Source organism: Mirounga leonina, unplaced genomic scaffold, assembly GCF_011800145.1.
Source record: "Mirounga leonina isolate KUSES-001 unplaced genomic scaffold, KU_Mleo_1.0 Mir_168, whole genome shotgun sequence".
Classification (NCBI taxonomy): domain Eukaryota; kingdom Metazoa; phylum Chordata; class Mammalia; order Carnivora; family Phocidae; genus Mirounga; species Mirounga leonina.
The window spans coordinates 22,474,044-22,500,517 of NW_023270426.1; the positions used below are offsets into that span (position 1 = coordinate 22,474,044).

Consider the following 26,474-nt stretch of genomic DNA (forward strand, 5'->3'; position numbering starts at 1 on the left):
GAACTTGTCTAGATTGGTTTGTGGGCTTTAGGAAGTGGGGAGAAAGCAGGCCGAGAGATTTGACTGGGAATCTTTTCCTTTTTTAAGAGTTTTCACATTTTATACCCTGGAGAGATGGAGATTTAGTCATCAGAATTCAGATTCCAAAGACCTAGGCAATTTCTCCATTCTAAAAATACCGCTTTTGGAAAATTATCCTAACAGCAGAGCTTCTCTTTTGCCCTAGAAGTTGGTGTTTTCCATAATGCTTCAATTTGGGATGTTCGTGTGTTCAGGGAAGCTTTGTGGTTCACTCTCTTTAGACATTGCTATTCCACCCTTTTCCCTATGTTAGCATTCTTCCAGTTTGTGTGGGTGAAATGTAGTTGCTTAGAGATCCAGGCAGGAAGGAGCCTCTGTCCCTAAGGCATAGCCTTTCTTTACCAGTTGTGGTGCTGACTTGCCAGGCGCAAGAAGAGTCAAGTTGCTTAGCCTCCGTCCCAGTTTCCTGCTTCAAATTTGTGGCACTCATCTTTGAATACCAATGAAGTGTGCAGGAGGACAGGATTGGTTTGATAACCTGGAGCAGGAACCTTTGAGGGGATGAAAATACACTCCAAAAAGAGTGGGGGTTGTCACCTGCCCCACAAACAAAGGAGGGGCTTTGAGGAGGGGGGGGGGCTTTGGCATGTGGTTAAAGAAGGCTCAGTATCAGAAGTTTTTTCTTTCTTTAAAACTGCTGCTGTTTCATTTCACCTACTGTTTGAGCAAGGGTAAAGTTTGAACATCCAAATTGACTTTCCTTTTTTTCCTTTATGTTCATTCTGTTGTTGCTATTAGCTTTTTATACTGTTTATTTTCTGTGAGGCTAAGTGAGATTTCATTTTCCGTTCATGAAGTGTGCTAGTACAGGAAAGAATGTAAACTCCATGAGGACAGGGGTTTTGTTCAGTGTTGCATCCCCAGCATGTTGAAAAGTTACTGGCACATGGAAAGGGCCTGCCATATTTGTTGAATGAATTTCTCATTTTTGCCTTCCCATCCCTGAATTTAGGCACATTTCTGTCTCTGGTGCTGAGAAGCCAGCTTTGGAACACTAGGGCAATAATTAGAGCTCCATTCAGGAGAAAATCCCAACAGTGAATTTTGGTAGAAAACCTGCAAGGCAGCCAGCCAGGTTTTAGGAATTCACCCTTGTTCTCCTCTTAATAACTGACAGTTTGTGGGCCGTGTGCTTTAAGAGATGTCTCTTGGCCCAGAAAAGCATTCTGATTCAGGCCTCAGGTTGGCTTATGTGAGATGGAAGTTCCAAGGAATAAAGAGAGAAAAAGTTCAAGGAAATGTTTCCTTGGTGCTCCACAAGGTTAGTTCTAGAATGACTTCCCAAAGGTTTCATACTTAGTCTAAAGTCAGTAGTTGCTGCCTGCTCCCCCTTGGAGCCTTAGACGTTTGCTGCAAGAAAAGTATGTCAAGGGTAAAGAAAAGGTATGGACAGGAGTTAACTGGGTATACACATAAGTCTTAGAGAAAGAACCGGCTACTGCTCTGTCTATAGGGCAGATCATTGAAAGAAATGGTCACTTTTAGGATAACAATCGGATTATTTCTAGACCCTTTGTCTATGTGGTTTGTGTCTACTTCCATATATACTCATTCTGCATCCGTAAGACCATGCAACCTGTGCTAATCTGATACTATCGATGTTAATGATTGAGGTTTCCCAGTGCCTGGTGTGCAAGACCATCTAGGCCAAAATTTCAGTATCTCCCCTTCTCTACGGTCCCTTTTCCATCAGGAGTTATCAATCTCTCACACCTATATTAAATGAATTGAGATAAGAGTGGTGGGGTTTTCTTTGCCCCCACTCCCACTACTTCCATGGTAAGATGAGGTGCTATTGAACCAGAGAAGAGAATCTCTTTATTGCTGGTCTCATCCCAATTCCCCTCAAAGTTTAACTGAGAAACACCTGTACTTAAAACATTGGCAGACTTGGAAAGGGAAGAAGTTCCATGGGTTTAAGTCAAAATACCAGGATTTTGGAAGCACATGGGCCTTCACCCAGTGGAAAGAATGGTATTGTAACATCCACTGGATGTAGCACAATGGTCAATTGGAAAGGAACCTATGACGTACTGGTAGTATAGAATAGGATGGTACTATGTTATGGGCCAGTGAGAAGAAAGATATTGTGTCCCATGGGCCAATGGGGAGAGTTTCCTAAAAGATAGTGACAGGAATGGTAAGGGCATGTTTTCAGGACAGGAAATCAATAGATATTGGGGCGCTAACTGCTTAGCTCAAAACACCAACTCTAGGTACCTTGCCCCTCAAGCCCCGCCCACCCCAGTAAAAGTCTTTGGTGTCTGAGGCAGGTAAGCCAAAGCCTTCTCACATATGGGACCCCCCCAGAAGGAAGGTTGGGACCAGGATGGTGCCATGAAGACTGAAGGACCCGCCCACTTCCCCACCCCAGCCGAAACTGCAATTCCCCTCCCTGCCGCAGGGGGCACTGCAGGCCCCGGGGAGGTTGGGGCGGAGCGCTGCAAGGGGCCCGGAGCTGCCGCCCCGCTCCAGAGCGCGGGGGGCGCTGTGCGGGGCCCGGGCTGCGGCTCCGCTCCCGGCCACGGGGGGCGCTGCGCGGCGCCGGTGGTTGGTGGTGGCTGTTGGGGGGGGTGGGGGGGAGCGCGGCCGCGGGTGGTGCGGAGGGAGGCCTTGCGGGCGGATCGGGCGCTCAGCGGCAGAGGTGGTGGGAGGCGGCCGGCGGGAGCGCGGGTCTGGCCGGCCCTGGCGATGGCGGACGCGGCGGCCTCCCCGGTGGGCAAGCGGCTGCTGCTTCTGTTCGCGGATACCGCGGCCTCCTCCTCGGCCTCGGTCCCCGCGGCGGCGGCGGCGGCGGCGGCGGGCGGAGATCCGGGGCCTGCGCTGCGCACTCGGGCCTGGCGGGCCGGCACGGTGCGGGCCATGAGCGGGGCGGTGCCCCAGGACCTAGCGGTGAGTGGCGGCCGAGGCGGGCACTTGAGGCCGGGGCTGCGGGGCCTGCGGGCGGCCTCCCCGGGGGCCTTTGTGAGGGGGCGGTGGGGTGGGGGTGACCCCGTTCCGCGCCCCCAGATCTCCTTAGCGCCCCCCACTGGCTCCTCAGCACCCCGAGCTCTGGCCGGCATGGCTTCCGCGTCGGGGTGCGCGCCCCGGTTTCCCCCGGGGGGCAGCCAGGGCGCCAGGAGCTGCCGCTTCCACCCGGGAGGCCCCGCCTCCTGAGAGACCCCTTTCTCAGCGTCCCCCCCCCAACACGCCTTGGGAGCAGGCTCCTGAACCCTGGGTTCCTCGGCCCCTCGGAGTTCGGCTGGTGCTGTCGCTGCCTCCTGAAAGACGCGGACCTGTAGTTCCCAGCCTCCCTGGAAACCTGCGCCCTGCTCCCTTCCTCCCGGAGCCCCGAGTGGGGCGGGAATGTGGGCAATTGTGGGAGGCACAGAGGCTGCAGTTGGAGCTGCTCGGGGCTTTTTTATCTGGCAGTTACTTCCTCCTTGTCTGAGCCTGGCTCGGCCTGGCGGTCTCCAGAAAGGCCAGCTCTCGGGACTCTCTTCGGGCTCCTTTCTCTTTGAGCTTCTGGGTGACAGGAGCTGCAGTTGTGGCTGTTTTTGCTAAGTTTGAGATGTGTCTTAGCGGGCTAATGGGGCTGCTGCTAGGTGGTGCTTTTTTGCTCCCAGCTCGGCTACTCCCTCAACCCTGGGAGAGGTTTTGTTTTGAAACTTTGTGTTGGAGCTTGGGCGCTTTTGGAATACTTGCCTTGGTATATTTTGTGATTAAAGTTGTTCGGTAAAATAGAACTTAACTACTATTTGGGATCATGTTGTGTTATTTTTGTTAATGTGGCGGCAAAATACTGTCTTTGAGCTTTGCAAGCCTCTTTAGTTCCTCATTCTGATAGCGGCCCTAGCTTCTCTGTTAAGATACTATGAAAATAGGGAGATTCTTTTGGAATGTAATACATCAGCAGGCAGAAGGCAAATCTTCGTGATGAACTTGCTCCTGCAGATATTTTATTTGCTATAAATTGGAATGATTTTTTCAGATTTGATATTGTAGGTTTCTGATACTCATTTTTCTATCTATTGATTGGTGGTGTAAGCTTTCCCCCCCTCCCCCTTATCAAGCTTTATGGGTTGTTTGGCTTGCGGTTGGCTTAGCCTTTGCTTCTGCTATTTGAGTTCACATTCTTTGATCTTTCTCTATGCTAAATAAGAAAAGGCTGCTTGGGCATTTATGAGGCTTCAGTGGGGCGAATTTGTAAAAAGATACCAGGAATACAAGGGGACGAGGATGATGATTAAGGAGAGGATTTGGATTTAAATTCTTCTGTGCTTTCTTCAAAAGACTGCTTTCTAGGTTGGGGTGGGGGGGAGGTGTCTCTCTCAGAGCCCATAATTTACCCCCGAAATGCAAAACATAATGAAGATCCATCATTATATGCCTACTTTGACCTAAGGCCTAGCCTGCCCTAGCTTTTCAGTCGGAATTTTATATTCTAGTTGTTTCCTCCATCAGATGAATTGCTAATGAGCTCTGCACCTGAAATGGCTACCCATTCACTTTGTTGTTTGCTGGGTTCCCTAAGGGCAGAGGTTTTTGAAGCTCACTGAAATGCTGGACACCTACTAAGCTAAATACTGAATAATTTTACCACTGGGCTCATTGAATTGGTTTCTCAGACCAAGTAAAAAGTTGCAGTGATTCTTGGAAATTAAAGCCAAGCGTACATTAGAACTGTGTTGAGGTCTTGCATGGAGCTGTATACATAAAAAGCAAAGGCGGATTAGGGTTTTGAGAATAAACAAGCTTGTCCTGTATGTTTATCAAGGGACATAGATGAGAAACAACCACAACAAAACTCAGAGCCTTTAGAATTTTTCACCAGCTTGCAAAATTGCTCAAGAATTGCAGTTGCTATGTTGAGGTTCTATTAATGACAATGACTAATCTAGGATGAGAACTGGCCGTTTGTTTTTCTTTTTCATTAAAGAGATTTCCTTTGGACCCTAGACATGTGGGCCTTACCAATTTGCACCACACACCGTAGTAAACACAACCGTCTTCCAATCAAAAGTGTTCTTCCTGTATTCAAGGGTGGAGTTTTCAAGCAGCTGGCCTGTGATTGGGCAGATTTTCATTCAGTTGGTTTAAGATGTTTTCAGGCATGCTTGGTTTTGAGTAATGCATAGCAGGGCGCCCCCTGTTAAGGATGAGTAATTGAGGGTTGGATGAATGAGTTTTTGAAGTGATTGAAAACACTTCTCAGTTTTAGGCTCCATTAATACCCTCTTTCTAAATACTTTTTAATCCTGAATGTTTCAAAATGTAGCCCTGCTCCATTTAATGAACCCTTTTCTGGAAAACAATACCAAAGCCATGTACTACCTTAAAATGAAATATGAAAAAAGAAAAGTCAGGATCCTGTTGATTGGGAGTTTTGTTGATAAGGGTTTGATAGTGGGCATCTTCATCAAAGCTATGCTAACAAATAACTACTGAGATTTTTAGATGTAATAGGGAAAAAACCTCCCCGTCCCCCATGGAATAGTAGCTTTATTTGTATTTCTAATAGGCTTGTTTAAAAAAAAAAGTCTTGTTGAAAGATTACTTTAATGGATTTTTATGCATTTCTTTCTGACTCTTAAGTCTGTCCTCTTTGTGTTCTAAATCATTATTGGTTCATATGAGTTGCAGAGACCTTGGGACCTTCATATATGTAGGGACAGTAGGTAAGACACACAGACCAAAAAAAACATGGGTTTTCCTTCCTTTTTTTTTTTTTTTTTTTATTGCTAAAAAGCAAGACTTCTGTTTTGTGAAATGTCAAATAACCAAAAGTACACAGGAAAAGCCAACAATCTTTCACAGGCCTCCACTTGCAAAAGAAGGCTTTGCTCATCTTTCTTAATACTAGTACAAAAAATGTAAAAACATTCATCTATATACAAAGGGTTGCCTTTTTCTTAATCACATGTATCACACTGCACAATATCTGCAGCCTGCTCCCCCCCCTTATTAAGTAAGGACTCTGTTTTTTTAAGATTTTATTTTTAAGTAATCTCTATACCCAACCTGGGGCTCAAACTTAGAACCCCGAGATCAAGAGTTGCAGGCTCTACCCACTGAGCCAGCCAGCTGCCCCTCTCTTTATTTCCATTCAGCATTATACCATGGGCATCGATACCTATAGATCTTACTCATCCTTTTAGGTAACTACATTGTATTTCATAGAATGGATGTACCATCATTTGTTCAATCATTCCTCCTTATGCTGTTAAAGTTATTGAAAAAAAATTTTGGTACTACAAATAATGCTGTGGTTAATAAACCTGGGCATATATCTTGTGTAATCATGGTTTTATTTCTGTAGTTTAGACATTCAGGAGTGGGTTAGGAGCTACAGGAGTATATGCATCTTTTATTTTATTAGGTAATGCCAGGTTGTTTTCCAGTGAGGTGATAGCATTTCATACTCCCACCAGCATTGAGTGCATGCGGTGCTTTCCCTTTTTACCTTTGCCATCATGGTGTCATTGGTCTTTGTCATTTTTGGCAATCCAGTGGGTGAAAAATAATATAGCATTTTCATGACTGCTGGCTTTTTTTCTATGTTTATTGGCTCTTTGTATTTTTTTAATGAGTTTTATGCCTATCTTTTGCCCATTTGAAAAAAGGAGTTGTCTTATCGCTCTGTACAAGTTCTGTGCATTTTCAGGATATAAACCCTTTTACTTCACAAGTGTGTTGCAGCTATTTTCTCTTGTCTTTTGACTTGATGAGTTGTTTTGCCATATAGAAAAACAAAAATGTTTATATCATCAGATCTCTTGGACTTTTCCTCATGGCTTCTGGGTTGCTTGGGGATAGCTCCCCTGTCTTGAGCCTATATAAATGTTGTTCAGTTTTTCTTTATTTTTACCTTGAGATCTTTGATCCACCTGGAATATTTTTGCAAACGGCATGTGAGGTGGGGGATCTAACTTGCTTCCTACTGAGTGATCAATGGTGGCAGCACCAATTTTATTAAGTAAACTGCCCTTTTCTTGCTGTTTCTTATAATTAAATGATGCCTTTAGTAGCATTGATTTGTTTTGAATGTGTATCGTAGCTATCACAGCTATCCAGAACTTGGAAGAGGAGTGAAAGCATATCTGCCTTATTTTTTTTATCCCTTGATCTTTCATCTTTATCTGGCGGAAAGGTGGACTCTAAAGTGCTCCTTTCCTTTGATTCCAGATAATGTAATAATTGTAGCAGTGTCCAGGCTAGTACCATGTTTCTTCTATCTGGGAGTCTTCCAAGAGGAATGAAAGCATATCTGTATCTGCCTTATTTTTTTTACGTCCTCCTCCCACCTTTCCTCCTTGTCTCAGGTTAGGTGGACTTTAAAATACCTCCCTACTTTGTTTGTAGGTAATGTAATGATTATAATCAGGTCCAGGACAGTACCATATTTCCAGTCCACAATCTCAACCTGTGTTCACACAAACCTAGAACTTCAGTCCTAATCGAAATGGGAGTTTATGGATTTTAATGACTATCCTTAAGTGTCCTTTTCTTATAATTCCAGAAGTTCAATAAAAATCTGCATGATACATGATATGCGGTTTATTAAAGTAAATAGAATATGGTTTTGTGGATCGATGTAAGGTTTAGAGAACTTTAAATAAAAGTGAGATTGTACAAATATGTAATGTTTAAGTGTGAGCCCCTCTAACCGCACTTTTCATTTTAATTCTCTTAGAGCAGGAGGTCTGTTTTTGAGACAGTGAGCCATCCTTGAGTTTTTCAGGCACTCAGGTGCTTCATATTCTTTTTTTTTTTAAGTTTGTCTTGTATGTATGTGTATAATTGTTAATAGTTGCCTCTTTGTGTTTGCATTGTTTATTTTAGAGCTGTGTAGTATATCCACCAGTGATCACATACACTGGTCATTTTGTCCATCCAGCATCCTCTCCTACTTTACTACACAATCAGATCTTTCCTCTTAATTACCCATTTGTTTCTAAGAGTTCCTTCACTAATTCCCCACCTGCCAAGGGCTCATTCCCTCCTTCAGTGCTCACTTGCCGAGTTCTCATTTCCAACTTGTTATGGTTGATTCAGTTCCCCACTTCCCTTCCCCTAAATGGTGGGTAAGTATCATGGCCTTTTCTGTTAGTGATTTTCTCAACAGCTGGAGTTGATTCCTGTAGGCTTTGCTTCCACAGGCCTGGGGGACACAACACCTGTTGCTGCTTCTCAATTTTCCACTGCCTTTGACAGGTTGGTGGTTTTTAAGCCCTCCCTACCCGTCTCCCCTAACTGCCAGCGTGTCTTTTACCCTTGTTCTACAGATGGGTAAAACCTGACTGATTGTTAAGTAGTGACTCATCTAGTATGACCTCTCTCAGTTTTGCAAGAGCAAAAACTCCATTTGTGTGTGTGTGTTCAGGAGTAATCAGGCTCTAGGGAACTGATTCTCACTAACCAAACTCTCTGGAGACTGATTTGTAAATCGTCATATAAGGTTATTAATTTACAGTGGGAGATAATACCTATCCAGAGATCTGCACAGAGCCCCCTCCTGGTCTACTCAAGACCAAATTACAGATAAGACGGACCCTTGGTGTGCAAAGAATCGAATGAGGGAAAGTGGGTGTTGCCAAAAGGATATTTATAGCAAGTATCCCTGATTCAGTGATCTTGCACTTTCTTAATACTTTCTGGCTTCTGCTTTGTTTCCCCTTAACCCCTTTGCTTTTAATGTTAACCATTGAAATCCTATAAAGAGAAGAGAAAGCCTGTGCATTCCAGGTTCTACCACCTCTGTAAAGCCTTTTTGAATCCCCAGCATGTTATTTTTTTTTCTTTGCTACTTTAGTACTTTGTTATATGCCTCTTTTGGAATATTAATCACAGTTTTTCTTCTTATAGATATATAACAAGATGTATAGCTTATCTCCCCTACTAAATTGTAAGTTCCCTCAAGAACAGAACATGCCTTTTTCTGTTGTTATTTTAAGAGGCCTTCTCTGACTACCATATCTTAAAAAGAATATTTAGAGCCGGTATTAGATTGTTAACTTTCACATCTGATTTATTATGGAATTTCTACTCTCTGGCCTCCTGTTATAAGGTGTTTATAATTGATCTTGAATTTTTTTGTTACATATTTCTGTTGACACGGACTCAGTACTAATTTTTTGGTCTTGAGATTAATGGAATCTTACTTGGGACTCCAGTCCGAAGTCCACTGTCCACTGGTTTTTGTGACTTACATCTGGCTTATTAGATTAGAAGCATTAGATGTTTTATTTTTGTGATTCTCAGGTAATGCATGCCTGTGATACAGAATGAAGAAATTATTTTGATGATAATTTTAAAAGTAGCCCCTGTGTGTCACAACCGATTAGAAACTGCTGTTTATGTTTTGATACATATTCATCTGACCTCTTTTTTAGAATTGTTAAAAGTCGAATTCATACTGTATTTTCAATTTTGTGTTTTGCTTTTTTACTTAATGTAGCAATTTTCCTGTGTTACTGAAAACTTGTGTATGGGCTATTTTAATTTTCTTGGTGCTTTTCTTTATTTTCCACAGGTAACATGTATTGTTCTCATAACTGAAAGGAAGACAATAAAATGCTCTCTAAGAAAAATCTTACAATTTTTATTGGCTGGATAATTTATTTAACTGTTCCTCTTTCATTGAATATTGAAATTGTTTCAGATTTTAGGCTTTATCAATTACGCCGTGATGAGCATTTTTGTGAATAAAGCCTATCCTGGATTATTGCCAGGAGTGTTATTATGGAGACAGAGTGTGCACATATTTAAGATTCTTGATAGATAACATTTTTTTTTCTTTTTTTAATATCATACCAATTTATAATCAGACCAGTAGTGTGAGTTTCTTAAGGAATGCAAGTTTATCAGGAGCCTAAAGTCTGCTAGGCCTTTTATGCTTTTATTTCATTTAATCCTCAGACAATCCTTTGAGATACTTACTGTCCCTATTTATAGGCAAAGGAAGTGAGTCGCAAAGAGGCTAAAGTGACTTGCCCTGGGCTACACTGCTAAGAAATGAGGAAGTTGGGATGCAAATCCAGATCTTTGTGATTCCACAGCCCCTAAAAGCGCTATATATGTATATGCTTGAGTTTTTATTCAGGTTATCCCTATAGTACTCAAGTACTTAACATTTAACTTATTGTGGATGTTATAAGGGGGGCGGTGAGGTGGTGAATAAGGTTAATTGTTAGAAAGCTATCTCTTGAGCAGAGGAACCACATAGAGAAATTTGTTTTTTGTTTTAAAACTGCTGTCTTCTGGAAATGCATCATTCCCCATCTTGGCTATCGAGATATCCCACAGTTTTGTAAAATCATTTGAAATAGACTTTGCATTTTGTTTAGAATCATTAAAAAAACAAAATTCAGCTGGTAGATTTTATAGATCTTATTGGCTTTTTTCAACAATACCTGAATCAGGCACCAAACCCTTGTGGCTGATAGAAAGGAACTCCAGAGAGCTGTGCAAAATGAAAGACATTTATAGGCAAAAGGACGTCGGACAAGGAGATTATTCTAGCAAAGAGCTGATTGTTTCAGACAGGGCCACTTTCCTTGGGGGACAGTAGGGGTCTATCAGGCTGATTACATCACTAGTAGTGACCAGGTAATTCCAGATTTACTGGTTTAAGATTCCATTCCTGGGAGATTTGTGATTTGATGACTTGGGCTTAGCACAAGTGACTCCATCTTGGACCTGTTGTCCTTTTTGAACAGAATGTAGGTAGGAAAATTGGAAAAGAAAATTTAGGGACCTTGGGAGTTGAGTTAGTCTTCCATTTCCCTTACTCTCAGTCATCACCATATCCTGTTACTATTACCTCTGTAGTTTCTCAAACTTTTCCCTTCATACAGCCTTTGGGGTTAGGCCTTTTTCATCTCTTTCCTGAATTACGGCTTTGTAATAGGTCTCCCTGCGTTCAGTTTCTTCTCTCTGTAATTAATCTTCCACCCTGTTCCCAAAGTTAATGCTTTCGTTTTTAAAAAGTATTAATTATTTAAGCATTTTTATGAATACATATTTTTTTTAAAGAAGAAGGAACATTTACTGATTAAGGCTAAAATACTATTACCTCTTTTGTCTCAATCCTTCTATTCCCTCACTGCCCCCCAAAATCTGCAACCAGCTTTTTTTTTTTTTTTAAAGATATTATTTATTTGAGAGAGGAAACAGTCAGGGGGAGGGGCAGAGGGACAAGCAGACTCCTGCTGAGCTGGGAGCCTGACGCAGGGCTTGATCCTAGGACCCCAAGGCCACTACCCACGCTGAAGTCAGACACTCAACCAACTGAGACACCCAGACGCCCCTGAAGCCGGCTTTTTTGCATATAATACACCTTGGAGATTTTTCCTTGTTAAGTGTTTTAGATGTATCTCTTTTTTTTGAAGATTTTATTTATTTATTTGACAGAGAGAGACAGCAAGAAAGGGAACACAAGCAGGAAGAGTGGGAGAGGGAGAAGCAGGCTTCCTGCCAAGCAGGGAGCCCCATGTGGGGCTCGATCCCAGGATCCCGGAACCATGACCTGAGCCGAAGGCAGCCGCTTAACCAACTGAGCCACCCAGGTGCCCCTAGATGTATCTCATTTTTTAAAAACTTCTCAATACTACTTCATGGTATGAGTAAAGTGTGTTTAGACATTCATCTAATTATAAAATACTTTGTAATTTCTATTTTGATTTTCTATTTTAAACTGAGCATTGAGAAGTTTTTCCCCAGATGGCACTATCTTTATAAAACATTTTACGATGTCTTCCCCCTCCCCCTTTAAAACTATCAGTGGCTCCCCCAGTGCCGGTATCAGGGAACATAAACCCACATGGGTCCAGGGTACCAGGCTTATGAAAATAGCTAGGTGAAAGACCAGAGGGTATAGTGGAGATTGGCACCTGGAGACTGCAGACACTGCCTAAAGATGTTCGATGCACATTAAAAACAAACCACCACCACCAACAACAAAACATTCTGCTGGCCAAACAAGACACCTTTGCCACCAGATTTCAATTCATCATGCATTAACATGCCAATCAGAGCCCTTACAGCTTACTTACTGACTGGTAGCTCTGGCTGCTGCCTGGAACACTCAGTCTGCTTTTATGTTTCTCTTCCTTTGTACCTGCTGGAAAGTCTTCTCTCCTTTCCCTACCAGAATGCTTGTCTTTTAAGACCCAGCATGGGTACTACTGTCTCTTCTGTGAAACTGTTCTAGTTTCTCAAGGCAGATGCCTTTTCTGGCCTAATATAGCATGTTCACATCTTTGTTACTGCCCTTATTACATAGCTCTGTAATCATTCCTATACCTCTGTTGACTTATCTGGGGTGTGAGTCCCTGCTGTCAATTGCTAGCTTTATTCACCTTGATATTCTTGACCCCAGTAAATGCTATACATTAACATAAGAGGTGTTCTGTTTTTGTTGAGAGTGAATAAATGAATAATTTTATTAATTGTAGGAAGAATGGCCTTAGGGAGAACCAGAATCCAAACTGATGATTAAACAATAAACATGAGGGCGCCTGGGTGGCTCAGATGGTTAAGCGTCTGCCTTCAGCTCAGGTCATGATCCCAGGGTCCTGGGATCGAGTCCCGCGTCAGGCTCCCTCCTTGGGAGCCTGCTTCTCCCTCTGCCTCTCTGTCTCTCATGAATAAATAAATAAAATCTTTAAAAAAATAAATAAATAAAAATAAACATGAAAGCTTATATTACTCAGATTACTACTGATGTTATCAAACTTAAGAGAAATTGATTTTATTAAAGAATTTCTTTGATTTTAATGTCACTAAAATAAATGTAAATCACTTAGATACTGTAAAAGGAATTTTGAAATAAAAGCAAGAGTATTGCCACTAACTTAACTAACGAAATATTTTACATCCAGTCCTTGGATTTTAGCTGTAGCATGTGTAGTTCTACTTGCTGCTTCTATTCTAATAATAGAAATTTTAAAAAGATTTTAAATAATCAACTCAAAACTGTTTTAGTCTTGTTCTGTTCAGATATTCAACCTGCCTTGGTCATCTCTGACTCAGTCCAACCACAATCATTGATTTTTTTAGTTTGTATCCCTTCCTCCTGTTCTGTGACCTAGCCACTACCATTTTAAGAGTTCATGTTCTAGGTACTTTAGTCTGAAATGATTCTTTATATGTTCTACCTTTTTCCATTACTCTAGCTAGGAAGTAAAGCACAGTGCTAGGGCCAGAAATAAGCCTCACTGTTCAGAGAATATGTTTACATATATCCACATTCCATAAAGACTTACTTATTTTGGAGAGAAAGCAAGTGAGCGAGTGAGTGGTGGGGAGGGGCAGAGGGAGAGGGAATCCCAAACAGACTCCACACTGACCACAGAGCCCTATCTCACCACCGGGGACTCAATCTCAGGACTCTGAGATCAGGATCTGAGGTGAAACCAAGAGTTGGACGCTTAACCGACTGCACCACCCAGGCGCCCCTCCATATTGCTCTTAAAACAAATTCATATTGTTAGCCTTGAGGTATATAGCTTGATCCCAGAACATACAGCACTGTTGTTGTCAAAGTAAACACTTTATTCCATATATGTCCTTTGCCCAGGTGGGTTGAGAGATAATTTCCCTTAAATTAAGTAAGATCTGGCTTTCCAATAATTGAACTTTTCCTTGATGTTTTCAGATACGTGATAATAGGATTCCTGAATATTAACTTTTTGAATGTTGAAGTTCTTTTGTACAAAGAGTAAAAATTGTTACAGCTGTAGTACAATTATTTCTTTTAGTGTTGTTCTTGTATTTGTGTGTTACTATAACTCATAATTTTGTGACTCATGGGTTGATTTTTAATGTGGTTGGCAGATTAGAACTGCAGCATGGCACCTGGCTGTCATTTGCCATGGAGCCTCAACCTCTGGTTTTCTGAGTGATGCCCAGTACAGACTGTCACTCAGGGTCAGACTCAGCCAGGGCATTAAATACTTCATGCTTCTTTACATGCCATGCAAGGTCTTGGGTGTCTTTTAGCCGCCACCTCCTCCTGACATCAGTTATGTAATGGTACCACTCTGGTTCAAAATCCAAGCCATTGTTGCATTTTCCTTTGCCCTTTTATCCAGCCAGTCATCAAGCTTGGTGATAGAACTCATGGATTCTCCTAAACACAAGTTATTTTTTTTCCTGGTCTCACTGCTCCCACTCTAAGTCATCGAAGAACACCCCCTGTTACCTTCCCCAACTCCAGTCCATCTATATCCACTGGTAGGTAGGCGAATATCCTTAAAGCCAACTGCTCTGTTCATAGCTTGACCTCAGTTAGAAACCTTTTAATGGCACTTGTGTGAATGCATGCACACACAAGCACGTCACCCCTCCCATTGGCAGCTGGATGAAGCCCCAATTTTTATCCCAATATGCAAGGTCTTCCATCTTGACTCTTAGTTTTTTTAGCCTCATCTCCTACTCTTTTCTCCACAGGCTGCTTATATAGCTCCTGGCCATCCTAGAACTTGATTGGGACTTTTTTTTTTTTTTTTTTGGCCTCAGCCCATGTAAGTCCCTCTGGACCCCTGAGGTGATCTCTCCTGCCTCTTTATTTTACTTTATTTCTCTTTGTTTTGTGGCATATTATTGCCTAAGTAGTGCTTTGCAATTGACCAAAGTGCTTTTGAATCCATTACTTTATTTAAATTTTACAACCTCTGTATGAGGGAAGTAAGACCGGTGTGTCGTATCACAAGGGAGGAAGCCAATGCTTGAGGAGGGAAGAGTGACTTGTCCAGTGTTGCAGTTCATAGAGTGGAGCTAATGCTCAAATCCAAGCCTCCTAGAACATAAACTCCAACCTTTGTTTATTTATGCTGTTACTACCTTCCTTGGTGCCTGAGTCTGCATGTAAGTGTAAGTTTGATTATCTCTTCCCAGTTGTCTGCAAGATATTTGAAGTTGTGTTTTATTCCCTTGGAACATATATGTATATGAGTGAGCCCATTCATATATTAAATATATTGCAGTTCAGTGTTCTCTTTCTCTATAAAAAATCATGCTTCTGCTTTCTGAGCCTCGTTTCCCCTTTGTTTGTGTGTGTTTAAGTAGAAGTGAAGCTTACTTGTTATAATAAAACTGGAGCTTTATATAATGAATTTAATTTCTGGGATAACTTTTCAGCAATGCACTCCACATCCACAAGTGTATATTGTCTGTGAAGAGATTAAGCCTAATGCTAGACTACTGAGAAGTGATTTCACACTTTTCAAGTATAAGTGTCCTGAAATTTCATACAATTGTACCTATAATTTTGTATGTTGACTGGATGAGAACATGTATACCAACAAAAGCTGATGCGAAATCAGTAACAATTTTAATGGATTTAAATTTTATTCATTATATCATCAACATATATATTTTAAAGATTTTATTTATTATTTATTTATTTATTTATTTATTTATTTATTTATTTATTTATTTATTCATTATTTGAGATAGATAGGGAGAGCACAGAGGAAGAGTGAGAGCCTGGTGTGGGATTTGATCCCAGGACCCTGAGATCATGACCTGAGCTGAAGGCAGACACTTAACCGACTGAGCCACCCAGTTGCCCTCATCAACATATATTTTAAAAATAATAGTACATACATATACAACACGTGTAGTACTCTATAGGAAATGCGTGGTGCCCCTAGTACTTAAAAATCTTGGTAACTCCATGGTTCCTAGTTGGGAGTCACTCAGGGATTCTGGCTTTGCCCTATATTACTCATTGTTGCCTTAGGAAGTTTCTTGTGAGAAATTTCCTACACTGCCAAGGGGTTGGAAAAGCATTGCTTCCCTGCGTAATGGCTTTGTTTTCCTTTTAGACAGTGGGAGGGGCACCTGGCTGGTTTCATGGGTAGAACATGTGACTCTTGATCTCCAGGTCATGGGTTTGAGCCCCACGTTGGGGGTAGAGTTTAATTAAAAAAAAAAAAAAAAGATGTAGATGGTGGGACCTATGCAGCTGACTTCCCATTTTCAAATTGGCCTTTAAGAAGCTTAGAGCCAAAAACATCAGTCAGTCATATAGCTGTATAGATCCTTAGGGCCAGCTTAAGTTTTCCATCTTATACTTCGATAGTGACTTAGTGTTATAGTTTGCTTGGTCTTGATTTTTTTTCATTTATATTTTATCATTTTATTGCATGTGTTTCCCAAAAGCAAACTAAAATTCTGTGAAAATGAATAAACACTCTAGCCCTTCTATGACCAGCTTTATTTTAGGTCCTGGGTCTATCTATTCTAAGTACTGATACCTATTTGCATATGTCTTACTCTTTATGCTGCATGTGAAACATGCTCAGAAGTCAGAATTTATATGGAAAAGCCAAACCTAAGCATACTATTAGAAAAATGTAGTTTCATTTAATATGAATCACTTTCAAAAACTTCTTACACTGTCTACTAAACCATGTCTCAAAAAGTAGAATGTCTCTTGTGGGAGGAAGCAAAGCTTTGTTGATGATGATAGCATGCCTCTCCTAACAGATTTGAGATCACTCCTGGTAGGGGTAATTTTTTTTTTAATTAAATAAATTTTTAAATTAAATAAAATCCACACGCAGGACTGGGAGGGCAACTTCTTTTTTCAGTGTTTATCCTTTTGAATTTTGTGCCATGTGCGTATATCACCTATTCAAAAAAATTTATCAAAGAAGTTCATAGTCCTTTTCAGTAGAATTGTAAAAAATTTCTCTCCAGCCTAATAGACTATGAGCTCTTTGAGACCAGGAAATGTGCTAGATTTCTCTGTTATTTCTGAACCTAGTCCAGTTCTTTATACATAGTAAGTCCCCAGCTGGTGTGCATAGATGTAAATTGGAAACCAAGAGTTACAAATTTCAATAAGATCACAGCCAAAAATTCTTGACTGTGGATGTGCCCCCTTAACTCTGCTACCCTTTTCAGAGTGAAGCTGAGCACAGCTTCCTTGCTCTGAAGTAAGATTGATTTTTATTGAAATTCATTAAAAGAACTTAAAAGAAAAGTAGAATTTTTCCTAGTCTCGGATTATGTTTGTTCAATTATTACAGTGTGCATTTTTCCAGATGTGACCTCCAAACTCCTTTTCATCTCTTTTTGCAGATCTTTGTAGAATTTGATGGCTGTAACTGGAAGCAACACTCCTGGGTTAAAGTTCATGCTGAAGAAGTTATTGTGCTTCTGCTGGAAGGGTCTCTGGTATGGGCACCCCGGAAGGACCCAGTCCTTGTCCAGGGCACTCGAGTCTCAATCACACAGTGGCCAGCCCTGGTGAGTGATTTATTGGCTAGGAACATATTTGGGCTTTACTCCTATATTATAACTGTAACTATGGTATTTATCCATTAGCTGAACTCTTTAGAACTCCCAAAACTCCGCGCTTATCCCTAATATACCTTTGTTCTGAAGTTACTAAAGCAAAAATTGGGAGATCTTTTCTCCTGTGTCTTCTGAAACTTAACTTTGTTTTATTGAAGTATAATTAACATACAGTGTTTATGTTAGTTTTAGCTGTACAATATAATGATTCAACAATCCTATATATTACTCAGTGCCCATCGTGATAAGTATACTCTCAATCATCTTTATTTCATCCCTGCCCCCACCTACCTCCCCTCTGGCGACCACCAGTTTGTTCTCTGTATTAAAGGGTTTTTTGGGGGTGCCTGGGTGGCTCAGTCATTAAGCATCTGCCTTTGGTTCAGGTCATGATCCCTGGGTCCTGGGATCGAGCCCCGCATCAGGCTCCCTGCTCCGCGGGAAGCCTGCCTCTCCCTCTCCCACTCCTCCTGCTGTGTACCCTCTCTCGCTGTGTTTCTCTCTGTCAAATAAATAAATAAATAAAATCTTTAAAAAAAAAATTTATAAAGGGTTTTTTTGTCTCTTTTTGCTTTGTTCATTTTGTTTCTTAAATTCCACATATGTGTGAAATCATATGGTATTTGTTTTCCTTTGTTTGACTTATTTCACTTAGCATTATACCCACTGAGTCCATTCATGTGGTTGAAAATGGCAAGATCTCATTCTTTTTTATGGATGAATAATACTCCATTTTGTGTGTGTGTGTGTGTGTTTTCTTTATCCATTTATCTGTGAATGGACACTTATTGCTTCTATATCTTGCCTATTGTACATGACCCTGCAAGAAACAGGAGTGCATGTATCTTTTCAAATTAGTGTTTATGTTTTCTGGGTAAGTACCTAGTAGTAGAATTAATGAATCATCTGGTAATTGTATTTTTAATTTTTTGAGGACGTTTCCATTTCCCACAGTAGCTGTACCAATTTACATTCCCACCAACAGGGCAGGAGGATTCCTTTTTCTCCACATCCTCACCAACACTTGTTATTTCTAGTCTTACTGATACTATCCATTCTGACAGGTGTGAGGTGGTATCTGATTGTGGTTTTGTGCATTTCCCTGATGAGGAGTGCTGTTGAGCATCTTCTCATGTGTCTGTTGGCCATCTCTATGTCTTCTTTGGAAGAAGGTCTGTTCAGGTCCTCTACCCATTTTTAATTGGATTATTTGGGCATTTTTATGGTGTTATGTGTTTTTTATATTAACCTCTTATGGGATGTATCATTCTCCAAATACCTTTTCCCATGGAGTACGTTGCCGTGTCATTTTGCTGATATTTTCCTTTGCTATGCAAAGGCTTTTTATTTTGGCATAGTCCTGATAGTTTATTTTTGCTTTTGTTTTTCCTTGCCTGAGGAGACATATCAAGAAAAATGTTTTTATGGCCAGTCAACGAAATTACTGCCTTAAATATGTTTTAAAATAAAATATGTTTTATTTTATGGTTTCAGGTTTTAACATTTAGGTGTTTAATCCATTTTTTTTTAAGATTTTATTTATTTATTTGAGAGAGCATATGAGATGGGGGAGGGTCAGAGGGCAAAGCTGACTCCCTGCCCAGCAGGGAGCCCGATGCGGGACTCGATCCAGGGACTCCAGGATCATGACCTGAGCCGAAGGCAGTCGCTCAACCAACTGAGCCACCCAGGCACCCTAGGTGTTTAATCCATTTTGAGTTTATTTTTATATGGGTGTAAGAGAATGATCTAGTTTTATTCTTTTGCATGTAGCTGTCCCAACAATATTTGTTGAAGAAACTATCTTTTCCTCATTGTATATTCTTGTGTCCTTTGTCATAGATTAATTGACCATATAAGCTATAAGCATGGGTTTATTTCTGGACTCTTTATTCAGTTCAGTTGATCTTTGTGTCTAATTTTGTGCCAGTACTGAAACTTTTTATATTAGGTAATATTTGATACTTTTGTTTCTAAAGAATTTTTCACCTTTAGTGTCTTCTCATAGTAAGGTTATGAAACAATGTAATCCTTAAAGTCTTTTCTTTCCGGAAGAACTCATTATTTCCCCCCCCAGCTAGATAAAATTGACATACAACCTTGTGCAAGTTTGTGAACAACATGGTAATTTGATATACGTATATACTGTGAAATGATTGCCACACAGTAAGGTTAGGCAATATATCCACTGGTTCACATAGTTAATATTTGGTGTATGTGTGATCAGAACTTTTAAAATTTACTTTCTTAGCAACTTTCAAATATACATTATTGTTAACTTCAGTCACTATGCTTTACATTAGGCCCCTCACAACTTATAACTGAAGTTTGTACCCTTTGACCACCTTTACCCATTTCACATTCCCTCTGACCCATGGGAATCACCAGTCTCCACTGTATCTCTCAGTTCTTTTTTTTTTTTTTTTTTTGTAGCTTCCATATGTAAATGAGATTCTGTCTTTTTTTTTTTTTTTTTTTTGTCAGAGAGCGAGCCAGCACAAGCAGGGGTAGCAGCAGGCAGAGGCAGAGGGAGAAGCAGACTCCCCACTGAGCAGGGAGCCCGATGCGGGGCTCGATCCCAGGACCCTGGGATCATGACCTGAGCCGAAAGCAGACACTTAACCAGCTGAGCCACCCAGGCGCCCCGAGATTATATCTTATTTGTTGTTCTCTGTCTGACTGATTTCACTTGGTAAAATGCTCTCAAGTTTCATCTGTGTTGTTGTAAGTGGTGGGCTTTCCTCCTTTTTTATGGCTGAATGGTATTCCTGTGTGTGCACATACCACATCATTTTCCTTATCCGTCATCTGTCACTGGATGCTTAGGTCATTTCCATATCTTGGCTGTTGTGAATAATGATGCAGTGAATGGGGTGCAGATTTTCTTTTGAGATGGTGATTTCATTTTCTTCAGATATATTCCCAGAATTGGTATTGCAGCATCATATGGTAGTTCTATTTTTAATTTTTTGAGGATCCTCCATGCTGTTTTCCATAGTGACTGCACCAGTTTACCCTCAACTGTGCACAAGGGTTCCCTTTTCTCTGCCTCCTTGCCAGCCCTTTTTATTTTTTGTCTTTGATGATAGCTCTTGTAACAGGTGTGAAGTGATGTCTCCTTGTGGTATTTATTTGCATTTCCCTAATGATTAGTGATGTTCAGTCCCCCTCCCCACTTTTTTAGAGAGAGAGTGCACATGGAAGTGCAGAGGGGGCAGAGGGAGAGAGAATCTCAAGCACACAACACTCCCGGCTCAGCACAGAGCCCAGTGCAGTGCTTGATCTCAACAACCCTGAGATCATGACTTGAGCCAAAATCAAGAGTCAGACACTTAACTGACTGAGCCACTCAGGCGCCCCTGTTCAGCCCCTTTTTATGTACCTATGGGCCATTTGTGTATTTTCTTTGGATAAATGTCTGTTTGGGTGATTTGCCCAGTTTTTAAATTAGATTGTTTTTGCTTTTGAATTGTATGAGGTCCTTATATATTTTAGATATTAACCCTTTACCTAATATATGATTTCTCCCATTCCTTATATTGCCTTTTAATTTTCTTGGTCATTTCTTTTGCTATGCGTAAGCTATTTAGTTTGTTTATTTTTGCTTTTGTTGTTTGTGCTTAGTTTTTTTTTAGTAAGTTTTGTTTTCTGAAGTCTGACAGAATAGTGGTGTAGGTTTAATTCTGAGAGTATCCATTGTTTATATCCTGTTAGCAAAGTAATGCATAAATGTCCACTTTTTTAAAAAAAATCTAATTCTCCTGTGGCTAACCAGAGTAAATAAATAATACTCAAACCAAATATTTTTTACCTATTGATTATACACAGCATCATTTACTGGACTGTCTTTTTGTTTGTTTTTTAAATTTTTATTTATTTATTTGACAGAGAGAACAAGAGAGGGAACACAAGCACACAGAGAGAGAGGAGAAGCAGGCTCTGAGCAGGGAGCCCGATGTGCGGGCAATGCAGGGCTCAATCCCAGGACGCTGGGATCATGACCTGAGCTGAAGGCAGACGCTTAAAGACTGAGCCATCCAGGCGCCCCTTTTTGTTTGTTCTTAAGGCCACTTCCAATTGAACTTTTAGAAGAAGCTCAAATGGACATGGGCCTCTGGGTGACTTTTGTAGGCTGTTTATCAAGCAGCAATATGAATTTACCGATGAACATTTATACCAGTGATTATTTTACAAATCTAACAAAGATTTCAGGAGTTCTAGAGACAATAATGGTATAAGTCTTTTTTCTGGGAATTTACTGTAATTTAGCCCTCTTGAAGCCTGACAAGATTTGTCAGATCCCTAGAGGGATTGAGGAATTTCTCATTCTTTGTGTCCTTTTTAGCTGTAAATAAGACTATTGAGCTGACTTTCTGGTCTAGTTTGCTTCCTAGTATTATTTGTGGGGTAGATGCTGGGTTGGGAATGTTTTTAAGAACTTACACTTTAGCTTATCTGTATTTACTGGAGTGAAATATATTAATAATGGATATTTTCTCTAAAGTTAGAGATGTGGTTGAATTGTTATCTATTTTCTTTTCCAAGTTCTAATCAATTTGTCCTTTCTCTTTCACAGACTTTCACTCCCCTGGTAGATAAACTTGGTTTGGGTTCTGTGGTTCCAGTTGAATATCTTCTGGATCGAGAGCTGCGTTTCCTGTCAGATGCTAATGGATTACATCTGTTTCAGGTACTTAACACTTGTTCTACTTCTTTTTTTAAATTAAATTAAATTTATTTATTTTTTAAAGATTCTGTTTATTCATCTGACAGAGAGACACAGGGAGAGAGGGAACACAAGCAGGAAGTGGGAGAGGGAGAAGCAGGCTTCCCGCCGAGCAGGGAGCCCGATGTGGGGTTCAATCCCAGGACCCTGGGATCATGACCTGAGCCGAAGGCAGACGCTTAACAACTGAGCCACCCAGGCGCCCCAAAACTTGTTCTAGTTCTAAACTTATTTTTCTCCTTGCTAGTTTTTTGTTGAATATAAATATGTTCCCCCTTTTAGCATTGAAAGAAGTACTTCCTCCCAATAATTCCCTGTGCCTTTTATTATAATTTTTTAAAAAGATGTTATTTATTCATATATTGAGGGAGAGAGCACAGGCAGGGGGAGCATCAGCCAGAGGGAGAAGCAGACTCCCCGCTGAGCAGGGAGCATGATGTGGGGCTTAATCCCAGAACCCTGAGATCATGACCTAAGCCAAAGGCAGACGCTTAACCGACTGAGCCGCCCAGGCATCCCTCCCTGTGCCTTTTAAAGTTTCTCTGCTACCTTGGAAGTTTATTCACTAGCTGAGGCTTGTTTCCTCTCCTGCACACCCCACCCTACCCTGAAACCACTTAAGACCTAGGAGCACAGGGGCGCCTGCCTTCAGCTCCTGTCATGATCTCGGGGCCCTGGGATCGAGCCCCATGTGAGGCTCCCTGCTTGGTGGAGAGCCTGCTTCCCCCTCTCCCTCTGCTACTCCCCCTGCTTGTGCTCTCTCTCTATCAAATAAATAAAAAGGCATTTTTTTAAAAAGATTTTATTTATTTATTTGACAGAGACACAGCGAGAGAGGGAACACAAGCAGAGGGAGTGGGAGAGGGAGAAGCAGGCTTCCCACAGAGTAGGGAGCTGGATGTGGGGCTCAATCCCAGGACTCTGGGATCATGACCTGAGTCTAAGGCAGACGCCTAACGACTAAGCTACCCAGGCACCCCTGTTAAATAAATAAATAAAATCTTTAAAAAAAAAAGACTTAAGATCACAATTCTAAGGGTCTTCTCAGAAGGTGGCTTCCCAGAGGTGGCTCCTTGTATAACTAAAGGGTGCCTATATACTTAGGTCAGTGGCAGAGAAGCTGGAAGTTTGGGCTGATTCCAAGCAGCATTAACTATTGGAGAGCTTAGGGCGCCTGGGTGGCTCAGTTGGTTAAGCGACTGCCTGGAGTCCTGGGGTCGAGTCCCACATCGGGCTCCCTGCTCATCGGGGAGTCTGCTTCTCCCTCTGACCCTACCCTCTCTCGTGCTCTCTCTTTCTCCTTCTCTCTCAAGTAAATAAATAAAATCTTTTAAAAAAAAGATATTGAAGAGCTTAAGTTTATCTCTACTTAAAAAGAAAAGGGATAAGTTAGTAGTTTAAACAAACTAGCATCCGAGTTAGAGTTTCAGAATTTATGGGTGGTAATATTTATTTCTCACTTGTAAGGTTTACTGTCTGAAGGTTAAAAATTAGGAGACTTCTTTTTTTTTTTTTTTTTTAAGATTTTATTTATTTATTAGAGAGAGAGAATGAGATAGAGAGCATGAGAGGGGGGAGGGTCAGAGGAAGAAGCAGACTCCCTGCTGAGCAGGGAGCCCAATGCGGGACTCGATCCAGGGACTCCAGGATCATGACCTGAGCCGAAGGCAGTCGCTGAACCAACTGAGCCACCCAGGCGCCCCAGAAATTAGGAGACTTCTAAGAGTTTTGCTGTCTTATTGAATCAGCCAAGGACAGTATTTCCTTAACTGTGTTGTGTGAAATATTAATGATGATTTCTTTGTTGATATGTCTTCCTTCCTCTTTAGACTTCACTTCCTCTCACCACCCTTGCTTTATTCATCTTTGCCATACTAGTGCTTCTGTGAGTACGCACTCAGTAAATGGATAAATACCAAAATATGCCAAAAGAGTTACATGGAATAAGATATTTTGTGATCAGATATGTATGAGAAACACTGACCAAAACAAATTTTTTTCTTCCATGTTTTCTCAGAGCCTTTAATATACTACTGTGTATAGAAAGATAGAGTAGATAATATTTCCTAAATCTAACTGATCCTAGCATCATTATTTTTTGCAGAACATCTCATGAGACTAGAGTTTTACAGAACATTCTTGGGCCATGCTGGCGTAGAGCTCCTCGAGGGTATGATTTTTCTAATCTGGTTAGATACTATTGCTTTCATTTTAATATTTGGTTGTTTTCTTCTTTTATCTTTACCAGATGGGAACAGATAGCCAAAACCAGATTCTTTTGGAACATGCTGCACTGAGAGATACAGTTAATGCTTTGATCAGTGACCAGAAGCTACAAGAGATATTCAGCCGAGGTAAGAACAGGTAGTCTTCTGTCCTTGAATCCTGAATCAGGTATGTGATCAGTGTTGAAAGTGATTGAATGGGGAAGACACCATGCAACTCTAAACATTTGTCCTGCTTTTTGTGGGGAGAGTCAAGAGTGTGCAGTTGGCTAGATCTCTAGAATAGTTTGGAAAAATAGGATCTCAGACCACTGTTTTCCTCTTTAATTACATTTCATAATATCCAATTTTGTTGTGAGTTTTGTTCTGTTGGGTTTTTTTCCCATTTCTTAAATATTAAGGACGAACCTTGGGGGCGCCTGGGTGGCTCAGTCGGTTAAGCATCTGACTCTTGATCTCAGGGTCATGAGTTCAGGCCCTGTACTGGGCTCCACTTGGAAAGAAAAAAAGGACAGACCTTGTACTAGACACAGTGTTAAGGTAGTAGAGCTAGAAAATCTCTGCCCTTATTGGGCTCAGTGTCTGTGAGGTTCTCGAGGAGTAAAGACTATTAACATAAATAACATCTTAGAGTGCAAGTACGTTCATAAAAGAAGGTGTCCACAGACTCCTTCACATTAACAACATGTTATTTTTTTAAGAATGATAAGAAAAGAATTATTAGCTTTTTCCAGTTCAGATACAGATTTGCCCAAGATTCCACATTATTAAAGAATAGACTATTTATCCTTCCCTTCATATTGTACATCTGTTCTTCTTCCATTCTGAACCTCTTGAAAATTGTGATTTTCAGTGAAATAGAGTCTTTGATTCTCTTTTGTCAAACTGTATCTGAATGGGTAAAGGTAAGTAAACTGGTTTATTGGGAGAAGGAGAGTATCAGGATAAAGTGATGTTTAATAATCAAGGAGAAATGGAGGCAGAAGGGATGTGAGGTAAAATTGATAGCAGAGAGAGGAAAATTGAGTGGACAGAATGAGAGGTGGAGATATATGGGAGTATGTATAGAAAAATTGAGGAAACAATTATTGTTGTGAAAGATAATAATTTAAAATCAGTAATGATTTAACTATATAGTCTCAAATATACGAGATATGGAGAAGAGAGAAACTGTCCTTCAAGAGAAACTGTTCTTCTTGGAGGGACAGTTGAAATTGCAGGGTAACATTACCTGCTGATAAAGTAATATCTTTAAAACTCTGTGTTCCTAGGAAGACAGGTGCTATATTTGTTCAGACTATTATTAGTGCAGAGGCTAGAAACCTCATAAATTGAACTCTCCACCTACTGTTACTGAAAGTCAGCGGAGTGTAAATGATTATCTATCATTCCTATGGTCACTTAACATAATAGTATACTCAACTTACTGGCCTTCTGGTTTTTATATGTATGTCAGATCAGATATGTCTGATAGATTTTTTTACTACCTGTAGTTTTTATTTGTAAGTTTTCTTTCTCTTTCCTGTATTACTTCTGCAACTGGAAGATTGAGATAAGATGAAATCAGATCTGGGAAATGCTAAGGAATCTCCAAATAAACAGAATTTACAAAGATCACTAGGAAAAACTGTCTTTTGTTTTTGAATTGCTGAGTATGGTAAATCTGAAATTGCTCATTTATTCATCTCCTTACAAGTTGGAAAGGCTAAATATTTACACCATATAGTTTTCCTTATACTTTCAGAAACAGTCATGAACTATAGCTCAGCCAAACATATTCAGTACTGACTAATCTCTTCTTTAGGTCCCTACAGTGTCCAAGGTCACAGGGTCAAAGTATACCAGCCAGAGGGGGAAGAAAGTTGGCTCTATGGTGTTGTAAGCCATCAAGACTCCATCACCCGTCTTATGGAGGTCTCTGTAACTGAGGTGAGGTTTTGGCTTATTTCCTCTAAGATTCATCCATCCCCTTACAGAGGGTTGTGTAGAGAAAGGGAGCACTTGTCTATGTATTAGAAGACTTGGGGTCTAGCTCTGGCTCTTTCACGTAATGACTGTATGACCTTGAGAAAGGCCATTCAACTTCCTTAACCTCATTGTTCTCATCTGTAAATTAAGAGATATTTCGGTACTCCGCCAGCCCCACCTCAGCACTG

The 26,474-nt window shown here is 40.8% G+C and overlaps 1 protein-coding gene across 4 annotated transcripts in view; it reads left to right on the forward strand.

Moving 5' to 3' along the window:
- Positions 1-2,686: 2,686 nt before the first annotated feature.
- KDM3B (lysine demethylase 3B) overlaps positions 2,687-26,474 on the forward strand; it is a 66,364-nt gene continuing 42,576 nt past the window's right edge. For 2 of the 4 annotated variants that reach the window (XM_035014229.1, XM_035014230.1), the window contains exons 1-5: positions 2,687-2,973; positions 17,152-17,319; positions 21,944-22,057; positions 24,342-24,447; positions 26,123-26,247. In XM_035014229.1, the coding sequence (XP_034870120.1) occupies positions 2,773-2,973; positions 17,152-17,319; positions 21,944-22,057; positions 24,342-24,447; positions 26,123-26,247 (714 nt within the window). In that variant the 5' untranslated portion in view covers positions 2,687-2,772. Of the gene's footprint in view, positions 2,974-17,151; positions 17,320-21,943; positions 22,058-24,197; positions 24,448-26,122; positions 26,248-26,474 lie in introns of those variants that run through there. The other 2 variants (XM_035014232.1, XM_035014231.1) reach the window with 2 other exon arrangements.